Genomic DNA, 16,636 nt, shown 5'->3' with positions numbered 1-16,636 from the left:
TAATATATAGCTGTCGTATGTTTTAACTCACATAATAATGACTATAAAGTTGTCGGAAAGAAACTACCATATTTAAGTCTATAACAGGTCCTTTAGAAATACATTTAACATGATAGGAATTGAATTTATTCATTATATATTTATAGTAACAAATACCACTTATACGTACTTTTAGATTCTGATGCATATTTTAAAAATCGTTATCATTGTGCTACATACAGTTTTCTAAACGGTCATATACGATAAGTTTATTCACAAATACGTTATTTTAGTTCACATCTTTCATTTCACCGCCTATGTTGCATATTAAAGACTGGATGTTTACATCATTTTGTGTTTAGAGACTATACCGTTTAAGTTCAAGTCAAATTATTGTTATCTTTATTATACATACATAAAATTGTGAAACAAATCATGAAAATTAAACGAAATGTACATAAATATAATATATATTCCAATAATTTATGCTCTTTATACAATGCGCATAGCCGTTTGATGTGGTCTCATACTGACGATGCATTATGGTAATATGAAGGGTCAAATCCAGTTATTTAAGTTTGAACACATGGACGTTACGGTCGCCTCATTAATAACGCAGACGATTAATCGTGACTTGCATTAACGTGTACGCAATGGACCTACATGTATATTATATGCAACAATCGCATCTTTCGCTAAAATTTGTCATTAGACGTTGATCCTAATTAAAAATATATGCAACTTCACTTAATAATATACACTAAACGAAACAGTTAACGTCCATTCATTACTTTGATAATTTTTCGTATTACTAAAGGTACATTTTTGACATTTTTCACACATTTAGAAAAAATACATGTTGTAAATGCGGCTTTTTAATTTCAACAAAATCGATTGATTCTATTGTATCATATTATTCATTCTACTGTCTCAACCCAATCATGAAAAGTCATAAAAATACACATGAGCAACACTATGAGCAAATTTCGTATAAGTATGTTACCATATTATTGTGACTTTTTAAAACTTAAAAAATAGATCAAAATTCAAAACATGTCGGATACTAGGAGCCCGAAAAAATTGTTAAAGGTCGAAAAATAAATAAAATGAGCCGTGCCATGGGAAAACCAACATAGTGGCTTTGCGACCAGCATGGATCCAGACCAGCCTGCGCATCCGCGCAGTCTGGTCAGGCTCCATGCTGTTCGCTTTTAAAGCCTACTGCAATTTGAGAAACTGTTAGCCAACAGCATGGATCCTGACCAGACTGCGCGGATGCGCAGGCTGGTCTGGATCCATGCTGGTCGCAAAGCCACTATGTTGGTTTTCCCGTGGCACGGCTCAAATGATGACTTTGCAGTATTCGAGTTTGTGTTATCAAGAAATATTTCCCTAAAAGCGTAAAAGATTTGATAAATTTTTTGAAGAGTTATGAACGATATTGCAACAAATATCCGATTGGAGTTGGGGTGTTAGATGTTTCGATTAATATATAAACCGTAACTGCATGTAGAGAGTAACAAAATCGTAAAACCCAGCTCTTTAGTGGCATTACGTTTTCGTACTGAAAGATATTGTTCACATCAATATGTTAAAGTCAACAAACTGTGCATATACAACCACCATATTTCCAGCGCAAATCAATGTAAAATAAAGCTCTTATTCAATTCTTATTTCTGGTTTATGTTTTTTTCAATAGAGATCAGATTAACGTTTTCAGGGAAACGTTTTGGAAATCTTAGGGTATATGTGTAAGGCATCAGTGTATTCTGGTATTCCACAGAGCGGCAACTCAACACATAGCATCTGTTGTAATGATTTATTATATTTCATTTATCTTTTACATTTACATGTCTGACATATATAACAGTAGCAGAGATCAAACACCAGCGGAATATAACAGTACTCTTAAAATGAATAAACACCGCAATTTTCTGCATAACTGGGATGGGGAAAAAGAATAACATCAAAAATGAAAATATATCACAAAACTTAACCTTTAGCCTGATGGCGGCAAGTGATTCTGCCTCTGCGTCCAGTGCAGACTAAGATCACACCTGCACCGTGCTAGCTGATCATGGTCTGCACTGTTCGCTTTTCTGTCAGTGAATTTTCAGTGAACACCCCTTCGAATAATAAATGGTTTTGCCAAAATTGGATGATGGACCAGTCCGTTTTAAAAATTTAGCAGGGCAAAGGTTAATTACTTTAGTGAAGGAGTTTGTTTTGGTACGAATATAGTGAATATGTGTTTAAAGTGAACAGATCTATTTGGGCACGGTCAGTTGAAAAGCTAATGAATTCAATCATGTTGCATCGTATACATACATGATTTTGGCCTTCGGTGTGATCATTGTGTTTATGGTGCTTCAGACTAAAATCCTTCTATAAATGTTTGATAGACATTTGAATGCATCCATTATTTACATCGGTATATGTTTGAATACGTTAATACAAAGAATATACCGTTTTGTTTCCTATCTGTTAAATGCACTTTAGCTGTGGTGTTAAGCTGCACGAAGGATGTTCTGAAAGTTACAATACTAGCCTAACTGACTGGAATCATATGCAAGATATATCTGTTTTAACTTCAAAACGACAACAAATGCAGATATGCATATCTTTGTTGTACAAGAGAGGCGCAGTCGAATGCACTGGCCTTTTTGCCACCGTCCACCCGTGAAAAGCACAAATATGGCTTTATACAACCGATGCTGTAGCTCCGTACTTTATTCATTTCTTTCCTATTGGCTAGCAGAAAGTTAGTACCAGACAACGACTTGAATAATTCAGTGTAGGTCATCGGTGTATTTCCCAAGGAGGATTTCATTTTTGGAAGGGGCACTAAGTTTGATTGTGTTAATGATACATGCTATCAGTACACTACATTTTTGTACGAATGTAACACACGTTATCAGTGGTCTACGAGTAGTTTAATTTCAAATGGTTTGAACCCATTCTCAATGTATATCATATCGAAGAGTCAAATAAACAATAATTTTCTTTCAGACAATTTCACTAAAAACAAAAGTTTTAGAAATTTACTTTAGTAATCGGAAGATTTAAACGTATTGTTAGGTTGTTTTACACTTCGATACCACTTAACAGATGTGTGTTGATGTGATACGACTTTCTTGTGAATATTATCAAAGACATTAGTAAGGTCTGTTGAAACACATTATAGTTATGCTGGTTGTCCTCGTGACAAAACCAATTATTTGCACGAGAATTTCAAGCTTTAACAAATGGAAACAATTATGAGGCCCTCTTTTCATTCTGTAGAAACAGTTGTGGAATACTTCTACACTTGCGTGTGTTGTAATTAAACGATATCAATTACTGCTTTAATTACGCTCAGTTTTTTTTAAACATAGTGTGTGTAGCTGTTAGGTTCGCAACTGAAGATGCTTTCCAAAGGCAAATACAGTTAGAACTCGATATCTCGAACTCACTTAGCTCAAAATTCCGGCTATCTCGAAGACATTTTAAGTCCCGTCCCGAAAATAAGTGCACAGAAAATCATTTTAAGTTGAATATTGGTTATCTTGGAAGTAAAACACTCGATCCCCTGAAATTTGAGATACCGAGTTTCAACTGCTATTAGAATATTGTAAGTTGTACGAATGTCTTAAACAGCTACATTCTATTTCAAGTCTTTTTCCTAATAATATTAATATCTGCCAAATAATGTGATATTTTAACAGTATACAAATGCATTCAAGATTCTTTTTTTAATATTTTATTTTTCTTCTATTATAACAACAACTAACAGAAAATAATAGAGAATGCTGTACACTTGCCCGAGACGAAGGTAATAAGTATTAAAGGTTATATGACGGACGTTGATGGATGGCGGTATAAATTGGCGCAATCATGACAATGTCATTTCATGGCATATTAAACAGTGTATTTGACATTTTAAATAATTAACAATTGAAAATGATGATAATAATGATATATATACATGGCTATGACCTAAAAATGAAAAGGTTTGCAGATACGCAATTAACGTTATGAAATACATATATCATCTTTTATTTTAAATCACAAAATGTTAAAGAATAAATACCACATTTGTAAGTTGATAACGCAAATTATTTCGACCATCGATTAAATTCATCTTCTAGAAATGAAGACAACAAAACTAATTTAAGATAGTGAACCCGAAATAAAACACAGCAATTCTCGTACAATGTCTTATTCATCTTATGTTATTTCGGCGTTCTTTGATCATAACTGAAAATAGCTTTTTCATAACAAAGTCGCATGCGGAGAAAACGTATATCGAACGGAAAATGCCGAGATCCACTTCGTCGAATGACGCATTTTCCGTATGTGAATTCGGCATTTTCGGGCTTTTACGGAAACATGAGTGCTTTGAAGTACTTTATGTCCGAGGAGTGCCGAATTGCCCAATGATAACACGTAACCACAAAGAAATTGCCGCGTGGCATTACGGGCCCACTAACTTTCATTTGTTATAATCGATTGTCAAAATAAGTGACGAGATCAGGGTAAAATCAAACCCGTTATATATCACATGACATGTCAAAACAGTAACTAAAAGATGTGGATTCATTAAATGAAAAAATGCACAAAGTGAGTCACATTCATGAAAGATTTCATGTTCCACAATTCCATGGGATCTTGTCCGTCATTTCGGACACAGGGACAGGGTTCTGTATCCACGTGATAATGTCGTCTGCTGAAACTATGTAAACGTCTTTCAATGTAAGAATTTTTGAAATAAACTTCTGAATTCCTTTAATATTATTTATATAAGCTGGGTGCGAAAACCAAACTTGTCGAAGATGGATACCAAATGGTGCCCTGTTTGTCTTGTAGTTGAACATGAAGTTGTCCCAAAGAAATTTGGCTGTGTCTGAACTTGTTGGTGGATTGAGCATGCACCCGTCCACATAACTGCACTCAAACATTTTCCTGTAGTCCATTAAAGCGACTGAAGGTATTTCCCACAAACCGGGGAAACTTTGGGTCGGGCATTTTGGAATGACACACTCTCCTGTATATCCAAAATCAAGTGTGTACGGCCATGGTTTATTTTTATTTGGTGCTGGTAAATTCTCTGAAAGTGTAGCGTCATATTTGAAGCCATATTTTTGAAGCAGGCGAAATTGTTCATTACCTAACGATTTCAATTCGGGCGTTTTCCATCCAGTTGCATTAATGCCGATTTTTCTTTGTGCGTTCATTTGAGCTAAAATTTCTTTTTCCATATGCTGGGAGTTTTCATAATGATGTTCATGCAAGCCTTGCATGGCCACTTCAGCGCCGAGCTTAACCAAATTTTTAGCTATTTGACGCATTGTTCCCCTCTCAGATGCGAAAAATGTACCTCGAACTTTACAACCATTCGGATTCTTTTTATTTAGGACAAGTTGTCTATAACGCCTAAAGGCAGCTGCATTCATACTCCCGTCAATTGTGAGGTATACCATTTGAGGAGTTTCGGAAAGTTTCAAATTGTTTGGTATTGTAGTTCCCTGACAAAAACAACTAGGCAGATGGCAATTAACATTTTGGACACAACCAGTGGTAACGTCTTTGGTTGTCGTCTGCTTCCAGAAGGACCACCATGTTTGATCGTTTACTACAGGTGGGTTTGTTTGTCTGAAGATGGAGGAAAAGAAAGGTTGTACCGCTGTATCGGCTGTGGCTGCCGGATGATGGGAATGATCATCATGATTATGAGTTTTATGGTTAAAAGTTGGACCAGCCGACAAACTTTGTGGTCTAATGATTGACTGTTGTATTCTTGTACGTTGTTTTTGGATTGGAGCTACTGTTGGCATGGGCGGTCTTGGTGTTGTTGTTGTCGTCGTTGGTTTGTTTGTTGAAGTTGTGGTAGTTGATTGTGTGGTAGTCGTCGGTCGAGTAGTAGTAGTTGTTGTGCTAGTAGTTGTTGGTCGAGGTGTAGTAGTTGTGGTAGTAGTTGTTGGTCGAGGTGTAGTAGTTGTGGTAGTAGTTGTTGGTCGAGGTGTAGTAGTTGTGGTAGTAGTTGTTGGTCGAGGTGTAGTAGTTGTAGTTGTTGTTGTGATCCTTCGCCTACTCCAGCGGATGGCTTTGTCGGTTCTCCACCGCCTAATTGCATCGTTTCTCCACGAAGTACGTATGATTGGTCTGCTAGGAGTAAAATGGGGATTTGCTGGTACAGCTGGTACAGTATGTCCTACATTACCTGAAGAAAATAATACAGCTTTATTAATCATTGTAAATTGCATATTGAAATAGCCGAGAAACGTAAGCAAAAGTTTAACACAGTTTTCATAAAAGTATTTGCTCTAGATCAAACATCATTTATCGGTGACACTTGTTGCCATACAAGAATGTGACATATTTATTCCGACATGAAACCTGTGTAAGTAATACGTACAACTACCAATCATAACATTGAATGCGACAAGTCAAAATATTTGTTGGCTCGCTCTGGCGTGTTGGAGCTCTTCAAACACGCCAGAACGACCAATTGGCGCGCCAATACGAATTGTTCTGACGGTGCGCAAACACGCCCACAAACAGAATGACTAATTCTTGATTTTGGCGTGTTGGTGCCCCCGTTAGAACGACGTAGTTCTGGCGCGATGTTTTCTCTTCCAACAAGAAAACACACCAAAACGATATGACCATAAATCAGCCACCATATATGTGAAACTGATATACACTGTAACTGCACTTATAACATCACTTTAAATCTCGACTCATTATAGGTAGTTCAATGCGTAATTGAAGAAAAAATCATTTAATAGTGAAAAGAATATGTACATGTGTTTATATTTGCTACAGTAAATGTTTAAATGCAGTGTATACGTTTCTCTTCAGTTATGACGTAATTTGTACACATTAGATGGATTCAGTTTGAATTTTGTTATAATTGAAATATTGTTTCATCAATTACAGCGCTTGTTTTATTCATTTTTCATGGGGGACAAAAGTCAACATGTCTGACAGTGTTATCTGTCAGTTGATACTATTAGAATCAGTCAAATATATAAAAACGGTATTATCAATTTTACCATATTTTGTTAAAGTGGCATTATGCGCATCTTACAGCACGTAGTGTGTTTTTGGTGAATGTTTTATAAAAGCAAGTTTTCGGTTGCTGTGCATTTAAATGTGTTTAATTAACAATAATGCCGCATAAGTATTTGAAAGTGATGCTTTAGAAATGAAGAAATCGGACTTATAAAAAATAGTTCATTTCTTCAGTCGTGTACGCAATGATCTCCCTTACCTATAAGTAGAGATTTCTGAGGTTGAAGGGAAGCAACTCATGCAAGCAGTTTGACTTTTCTTAAAAAGACTGCCCCAGTCAAAATAAGAAAAGTCATATTTAAAAAGTTATTATTTCGTAATGGTAACAGGAAGAGTTTGGTATACTGGGTTAAAAACTCTAATTTCCTCCACCCTTTTTACACACATATCTATTTGTGCTGTATTTTTACTTTAAAATGCGTATAATTCCACTTTAATATGAGCCGCGCCATGAGAATAGCAACATAATGGCTTTGCGACCAGCATGGATCCAGACCAGCCTGCGCATCCGCGCAGTCTGGTCAGGATACATGCTGTTCGCTAACGGTTTCTCTAATTGCAAAAGGCTTTGAAAGCGAACAGCATGGATCCTGACCAGACTGCGCGGCTGCGCAGGCTGGTCTGGATCCATGCTGGTCGCAAAACCACTATGTTGGGTTTCTCATGGCGCAGCTCATTTTATTCCTTACTATGTGATTATGATCCATCAGAATCAGACTGACGAAATGATTAAGCGTTTATGTAATACGGAAATAAGTACGTTTAGACTAATATTTAAGCATAAATTAGCGTGACAGATATTTTAAACTTTCATTTATTGCATGCTAATTATAATAGTTGATAGATCGTAATCGGTAGAGATCGATGAACCATTTTTATCTTTTATAGAAATTTGTTGTCATTCTTTCAATTATTTTGCTATTGTGAGTGGGAAAAGTTATTTCGATGCGAACGTATATCATGTTACAACAAGCTCACTGTCCCAGTCCTGTAAATATTGGAACTGGCAAACTACATGACTAGCAAATGTTTGTTTATTTCAATTAAAAGAATTTTGTTAACTTTAAGAATCTTTCAAAGTCGCTAGTAACTCAGGTTAAAGACTGAATCACACACTAATGAAATAAAATAGGTTAAATGTGCAGTACCACACAAAAACAATTTAACTAGCGCATCGTGCATGATTTCGCAAAAAAAAAACAATTGAAACAAATTGAGAGTCGTGGTAACTATAGATTTATATTAGGTTTTGTGTTGACTTAAGTATATTGTTCTACCAAAACTGTTGTGATATAGTTGGGCATCTGACATGATTTTGTTTTAAACAAAGACAGCTGTTGAACCAAATCCATTACTTAACTTTTTGGTGCCTTTCGGAAAGCGTTCTAAGTTTATAAACATTAGCTTAATAATTTATTAAACATTCTAACATGGCTCGATTTGTCTGCCAGTTAAACAAATATGAAGTTCAAGCTCCGTATATTCTGCGATAAACAGCGGTTGGCGGTTGGACCGGTAAGAGAACCTTATATGTATATTTAATGCACGATGTAACTCATTGCAGAGTTGGAGCGGTCTTCTGCGCATGTCCGAAAGTGATTATCAGTTGTAGCGCGCGGCAAAAATATGCATATTTTTGCATGTCCGCACGCATTTAGTGTATAATAAGCATATAATACTGACTAAAGGTTAGGGTTATTATCACCATGGTTACAAAATTTATACATTTAAGATATTTTTCGTTCAAATTTAGTTAATCCGGTATATACCGGAGTCTGTAGTTTATACCGGCGCTCCAAGTCTGCATTGAGTCACAGTCATTTATGCAAGCCGTTCGGTTCATTACTACTCGGATAAATGCAGCCCAGCAAAAAATAGTTCAATGGCCATGTAAGAATGAAAATAATCAAGGCCTTCCAAATTACAATGGTTCATCGTTCAGATACTTGGATATTGAACCACTCGGGCTATAACGTCCTCGTGGTTCAATTCTTCCCCGCATCTGAACTCTGAACCGTGATAAATCAGATGACAAACCATTTGAAGGCTTTCATTATTTGGTAAATATTCAATGCATGCACATTTAATAAAAACGTTATGTACCGATCATTCTTTTTTTTTTACTTTGATGAATGTGTTACGATTTACATTAAAGCTATACATCAAATAAGCTATCAAAAAGTGACAAAAATCGCACACATCAGTGTCTGTATAATCATTACTGCGCCCAAAAAAATGTTTTATATTAGCGCATGACGAATATAAATTAAAGAAAACGTTTTGTATTAAAAGCTGTAACTTCGGCGCTTTTTCCTCCAACCAGAGTCACTGACAAGTTTTCTGGAAGTCGCCCTTACGGATTACTGAGTGACTTTAAGCTTTAATAAATAAAGCAATAATGCTGACATTTTACACTCATTAAACGCGAAATTATAGTTCCATAGTAACCCTGCTTCGAAAAAGCTCTCAGGCAGATACATCAGTTGTCTTAATTGTTTAATATCTTAAACTCGGCTGTCTAAAATAGAACAACTCAAAAGTCAACGCTAGGCTTTTTAGAAATGGACAACTATTGATGTGATACTTTTGTCGGTTTTGCTGTTGGCGTAATAAAACAGTTTTGCATGTAAGCATATTTTTAAGAAAATATAAGTCATGACATTATTGGTAGGTCTTTCACAAATTTGAAATGTTTGTCGAAAATATATCTTATGTAACAAGGTTTCATAGCTCCCTTTTGACAATGTACATAACCGTTTGATATGTGAGCTGATTTCACAGCAATTACAATGACAGAATTCTTTTAAACTCTACATATATCTTCAGCATGATGCAATTACCACACAGTGTAACGTTACATCACTCCGACATGTCGTTTATTTAGGGAAACATTTGTGTGTAATCTAGTATTGTGTAGAATGGTGTAATCGTTCATTTTCATCATTAGCAACATTTTCAGTAGTTACAATGACATCAGTATGCTTGTCAGCAACATTGTTGTAGCTAGGCTCGTACAAAGAAGTTTGTTCCTTCCAGTTCCCCAACCTAAGTGACTTGTCTTTGATGTCCGTACATTATTCAAGGCGATTTCTAACTGCCCGTCTTACATGTATCATCAGGTAATAGAATTACGGACATATTATGTTACAGAACAAGATACTTTTTCATCCCTTACTGTTACCTTTAAATTTTGCTATTAATCGGCAAAAGTTATCTCGATAAAATTTAATAATTTGATTTCTGCGATTTTTAATTGATCTTTTTACATAAAAAAATCTGTACCTCTTCTCCCAAAATTTAGATGTCATTTTTTATACAGGAGGGAAAAGAATGTGTTTAACATACATTTAATGCCTCATAAAGAACGCTATCTTTATTTTTTACATATTTTAAATATCAACACTGTCACTTGCACGTTGTAAACCACATTATTAATTACTGAGCCTACATGACTTTTAATTACCATCGGAAAATAGGCATTTCTATTTTTATTTTAAAGGGACATGCCTCCATATGGATATTAATTTTTTTTTTTAAACAAAAAGCAATATTGAAATTAGGTATCGAAAATGATAAAGCAGTGCTGTTAAAGTAGATCATTTGTATCATATAAAATACAGCTAGATTCCTCCTATTTTACATCAAATTTCTATAGCGTGTCAAACGCTTTTGAGAATTGTTTTACATTGATTAAATGTTAAGTGTTTTATTGATAAAAAGTTTATAAATTTACAGAATTTATATTACTTTTGATTGCAATAACTATCTAATATGTGCATTTTCTAAATGTCGAAAAGCCTTAATTTCTATGAATATGATACTAGAGAAATTTCGTTAGATAATGTCATCTGTTTTTTGACATTTATTTTTTTCTATGTACAGGTGTATTTGCCTTTTACATTAATTTAATATTATCATTTATATATTTTCATTATTTTGAGATGTGATATATACCTTTGTAAAGCTGCAATCCTTATCATATTATCGGCTAATGTTAAGTATATACATCGCTGAAGTGGCTTTTACATTATTTTCATCAGCCTCAGAATAAACGGACCATGGCTTGGCATTAACACAATGGCATTTAGCGGTAATAAAAACGACTACATGTATGACTAGTTAAAACGGCTACACAATTAGTGTCTTGTGTAAAAGAAAGGAGACGCGAGAAAATCACGACAGCCTGTCACATTGTGGCTGTAGAAATTACGACAGTCTACAATTTCCTGAAACTAATTTTAACCTCAGGACCGGGGAAGGACGTAACGCTAGTAATTAAATAAACATGAGCTGGCATAAAACATGTGAGGATGGCAAAACTGTCAAAATATATTTTCTCTTGGCATTACCGCAACAAAACGTTTTGGTTTTACGTTTGTTAAGTCTAGCTAAATCTTATCAATGCAGTAAAAATATATTTTCAGATTAGCTTAACGCATTGCTACTCTAATGTTTATGAAAGAGACGAGATTTCGCAACAGCTGTGAACCTGATTTGTTGGTACAACTTTATGCTGATATTTAAAATAATGGCATGCATGTGGACATTTGCGATAATCAATTATTTTGAGACGATGTTAGCTCATTTTTTTTTGTCTTGTTTTGGTTGACAAATGATTAGAATATAAATTAAACCGTAAACAAAGACAACAAGAAAACATGTGTTACCAATAATAATGACATTGTCCGTGATTTATACTAAGACTAATTAACCTTTCATTAATGAACAATATCTGTAATTGCTTTTCTACATGTTATTGTCCGAAAAGAACATAATTATTTCCTTTCTGCAATAAAGGGAAATCAAGTAACGACTTAACGTTACTGTTTGCTCAAGGTTAACAAAAGCTTTGTTAAGTTTTAAAAACTTAAAATGCGCGATACAATGGTAATGATCTTAAATTCTAGGGCGTTCTGTCACGTGATACGTTAAATCTTACTTTTATCAAAATGCAGTAGGCAGCGATATCGCGTTGCCGTTCTTGAAATTAAATACAAATGGACAAGTTTCTTACAAAGTTTTATAATTTTCTTATTTTTGCTAACTTTTGTGTTGAATGATACGGTATAAAAGGGACATTGCATGTAGTTTATCAAAGAACGTAAATTGCCTATTTTACATCCTATTTCAAATGTTTAGGGTAAAACTTGATTTTCTTAGAATGAACAAATCGGGTCCTCTTTTTTTAACTTTAATTTATTCGTCTAAATTTCGCATGTATAAAATAGAATAAAATGTTGATTAAACAATTTTTTATAAATCGTATTGCAGTAATTGGTCACAAAATGTAAAAGCACCGTTGCATCCACTTCCACGGCCTAAAAACCACTATTTTGATTAGTATTGCGTATTTTAAACAATATTTCTATTTATTTGTCCTTGATATAAGATAATATTGTAAATTCGTCCCAGACTTGTTTCGGAAGACTCTTCCGAGTATAAAGTGAGATGCTCTATTACAGATGTGTGTTTGTGTGTGTGTGTGTGTGTGTGTGTTTCTATTTGCTTTTGTGAGATACATGAGGTGGTTTCATTTGGCGTATTCATCGTGAACTGATGATAATGTACAAGTAAAGTTATGTGTGTCTCGTTCTATTCATGACCAATATATATATTTCTAACAAACCGCATTCACTTATGTATTTGATTGGCCATTTAAGAACAGCCAATTCCCGGTTCATCTGGTTTGCTTGTCACGTTTTTGTTTATTACGTAAGAGACACTGCAACCTCAACCAGCTCTCCTAATGATTTCCATGAAATATTATGCGCATATATTGATGACATTATAATTAACTGCACATGGTATTGCACCGTGTACGTGTACAAAATAATTTTACCGTATATTTAATTGTTTTTCCTAATGAAGTAGGATATAAGCTCCATACATGCACAGTGCATAATAAATCATAATCATAGTGACATTTTCACTAAAACATTAGTGACACTTGTCCATAACGACAATTCATTAAACGACTTTGCCTGAGAAGATGAATTTGTCATATAATATAGTTTTTACGAGACTTGATAGATTTTTTTTTTCAAATTATTTTGTCATCGTTTTAGATGTTTTCGAAAATTGAAACGGCAAACATTCTTATAAGCAGACTTAGTTCGACATGTCAGCGGATACAATTTTCAAGACTAATCACCATCCTGTCAGCAAAGCAACATGATTATCAATCTACGCGATGAAATTCGGGACCATCCAAATTTACCTACTGATTTGCTGTCTAGAATGAGCTGTGCCTGCTGACCACAACACAGCTTTGACATCAATGTCCTAGTATAAACGATTACGATAAAAGTTATTGACGAAGGGTACAAAGTTATTTTCCTTAAAAATCAGTAAACAAAATTGAAAATACAGAAGCTAAGGAAATATCATGTCACATATGCTGTTTATTATTGTATACTTTGGTACGGATACGTTGTACATTGTCCGCCTTCCTGTTATTAACATCACTTCGGCGGTGTTTTTCTTTTTTTGTGGGAAAAAAGTTTCATAGTGGTATGGAACAAAGTTCGGTTGAACATTGTGTACATTATTCATGTAAACATGACATTGTGTTGCAAAATTACGATAAAAGTATATTTTCACACAGATCCTTTTTTGATTCAGAATATTTTCTCGCTTTTATTAGATCTAGCATTACAATATTCTTTGGATTAAATTGTTTATATTGCGATGACTTGCACTTATGCCCTACTGTATATGACAATAATGTTCAGGAAAAAAGTAATGATAGTTTGTACAATTTAAAATAATGTTAAACATACCTTTTTGTTTTTGTGTTTGCTCTGGGCAGCCCCATGATTTTAGGTTGTGGATATTAGATACCGGTGTCGGGTTTTTCATCCAGTCTATCATCTGTTTTACAGTTACTACATAAACATCGTCCAGTTTCTGTAACTCATCAAGGAACCGCATCATTGCCTTCAGATTGTAGCGCGTGTAGAACCAGGCTGCGTGCATGTTCAGTCCGAATGGCGTTCTTGTTGTATTGTAGTAGGACATGAAATTGTTCCACAGAAAGTTAAATGCTTCTGTTTCGGTTGATGCTCTGACTGCGCACCCATCTACAAACGAGCATGGATACTGGTTTTTGTAGTCCATCAAGCTAACAACGGGTACAGCCCAGAAATTCTTTACTCTCGCGCTTCTGCCAGTTGGGCATGGCTTAATACCGCACTTGTAAGGCCACGCATTGTCCATTGTAAATGGCCACGGTTTAGGTATGTCCATATTAGTCCTAGAATATGTTAAAGAGATATCATATTCGTACCCGAGTTCTTTCAGAATTTTAGGCTGATTATTTCCCGCGGTTTTCAGGAAAGGTGATCGCCAGCCAACTATGTCCTGTGCACGTACTCCAGCATTTTTCATTAAATTTTCTTTCTGCGCTCTTGCTTCCTTTCTTAAAATATTGTCATCGTCAATAGCCGTATGCGTAACACTATGGACTGCTATCTCCATACCCCTCTGATAAAATTTCCTGACTCTCTCGTAGTCTGTATACTCATGCGAAACAAAAAGCGTCATCTTCATGGTACAGCCATTAGGGTTCTTCCGCTTCTTCGTGAACAGACGGTTGTACAGTGAAGACATGACAACATTGACGGCATCGTCGAATCCAAAGTAGACCATCTGCGGAATATCTCGTCTATCCATAGGGTAACTCGTCCTAGGACACGAGCAGTCCGGAGGCGTACAGTCTGCACGACAAGCCTGTGGTTGCACGTCGCCAAAGAACAGCATAATAACTAGAACTCCTAAAGCCAAAGGTATATGCTTCATTGTCATCTTATTGTAAAATTTCTATCAGTTATTCAAGTTATCTTCTCTGTCAAATATTTAAAAGTTCTCTTTCTGTTGTCTGAAATTCTCTTTCAATTCTAAAATACAGATGTCAACAAATTTGTCTGATGTTATCCCAGTGAAGCGATAGTCAGTTATTATTTGTGCATATGCTTGTTGCGCGTATATATATATCCAAAATGCACCTCTGGCAAACCGCAGGGTCAAGAATGTTTCCAATGAGACAATAAGAAGACCTAAGTTTTATGCAAAGTGACTCGTCTGGGCAACGCTCACGAATGCAATGACGCTTTCTGACTGGAGAATGATGATGGATCTTTTACTTATACGCCGTTGAAATTCAGCCTCGGGGCTTTTTAAAATTTTAATTGTATACATTCGCTAAATACGTACAAAAATAGATCGCAATCCATTTGAAGTTATCACTCATAAGTTAAGCATGACCAGCGAGTATGACCTTGCACCTGTGTATTTAAAATTAGTCTATTCAGCCTTTGAAGTCAACAATAAATATAAATAACAATTATGTCATTTAAATGGAACAATCGATTAATCTGACTATAAACTGCTTTTTAGTCAATTAATTATATTCCTTTAATTCCTGTGTTATAAAATTGCTTATACGAGAGTCATCTTAAGAGAGGATTCTGATGTCTCCGCAATCAATGAAGTTTAGAAACTGAAAGTATTTAAACATCTTGCTAAAGTGGCCTATAAAATTGTTTTGAATTAGTGTTAGTGCTCTTTTTGTTTATTAACCAAAGTACAAACTGTGTCCCTCTATCTTTTTGTCGCAAGGTCATTGATGTGGTGTAATCAGTTGTCGTAGCAGAATGATTGAAAGACAGTAGAGGCCAGACTAGTGTCATGCACAGTGGTCTCCCTTTACTGTAAAGCGACCTCTGCCATTAAAAACATTGTTTCATTTGATATTCTACTTTAGTTATTGGAATTGTTTTGGGTATATTTAAAAAGACTCAAATGTGTGTGATAAAATGGCAAAATGTAATATAAGAAAATAATATTTGAATTACTTGATTTTTATGGTCGCGGTTTTGATTCATGTAGCGTTAGAGGAGGTAATCACTGCTGGGAGTATGAGGTATTATAGCAGACAATTATATTCCGATAACAAGTCGTACGATCTGGTGAATATTACTAGAAACATTTGAAAAAAAGTGTGTAAAACAAAGCCAGCCACAATAATGGGATCAGACAGAGTACTACTAGAGCTTGCAATTTTCGTAGGCGTTGTGTTTGCATCAATTATTTCTAATGTCACGGTTGTTGTACTAGGTAGATAGCATTAGGAATGGTTGGATGTCGAGAAAAGTAACGGTTTTATATCGATAAATGTTTCGATTTCTTGTATTTTTCTGTAACGGTAGCGACGAATGAATATGAGGTTGTCAGATCGGCAGTTTGTATCTATTGTTTCGAAGGAATAGAAAACTGCCACTTTGGTCTAATCTCACATTTATGGCACAATAATCTTTGAATAATGATACACTGCTTTTATCTAAAATATGACGTGTTTAGATACAGATATTCAAATTTTTAACTAATTCCAAAAAACTTTTTTCTGTATATATTTTTGAAAACATTTGCCAAGGATATATGCCCTTAGTCTAACATTTCTGGCTTCAAAATGTTTCTTTACTCGTCTTTCGTCCGTTCCTCGTGATAAGAAGGTACTAAATGTTTCCGCTACTATTTTCTGTGTAACAATAACAACGCATAAGATATTTCACCAGCATTTGCAGCCCTTCCCTTCTTGCTAGACTAT

The 16,636-nt window shown here is 35.0% G+C and overlaps 1 protein-coding gene across 1 annotated transcript; it reads right to left on the bottom strand.

Annotated features, from left to right (window-relative positions):
* Nucleotides 1-3,702: 3,702 nt before the first annotated feature.
* LOC123522945 (uncharacterized) lies at nucleotides 3,703-15,145 on the bottom strand. The gene is made up of 2 exons (XM_045300482.2): nucleotides 13,812-15,145; nucleotides 3,703-6,178 (listed from the first exon to the last, which is right to left on the bottom strand). Exons 1-2 carry the CDS (start codon nucleotides 14,833-14,835, stop codon nucleotides 4,602-4,604), a joined length of 2,601 nt encoding a protein of 866 aa, XP_045156417.2. The 5' UTR covers nucleotides 14,836-15,145; the 3' UTR covers nucleotides 3,703-4,601.
* Between the last annotated feature and the right edge of the window lie 1,491 nt (nucleotides 15,146-16,636).

This window comes from Mercenaria mercenaria, chromosome 8 (genome assembly GCF_021730395.1).
Source record: "Mercenaria mercenaria strain notata chromosome 8, MADL_Memer_1, whole genome shotgun sequence".
NCBI lineage: Eukaryota > Metazoa > Mollusca > Bivalvia > Venerida > Veneridae > Mercenaria > Mercenaria mercenaria.
Note: the sequence above shows the minus strand (reverse complement) of the source record. Positions and strands in the feature narration are given on the sequence as shown.

Coding starts and splice junctions, on each gene's coding strand:
- LOC123522945 (XM_045300482.2), bottom strand. CDS start 14,835: ATGACAATGAAGCATATACCTTTGGCTTTAGGAGTTCTAGTTATTATG. Junction 6,179..13,811: donor GCAAACACAAAAACAAAAAG/GTATGTTTAACA, acceptor TATTTTCTTCAG/GTAATGTAGGACATACTGTA.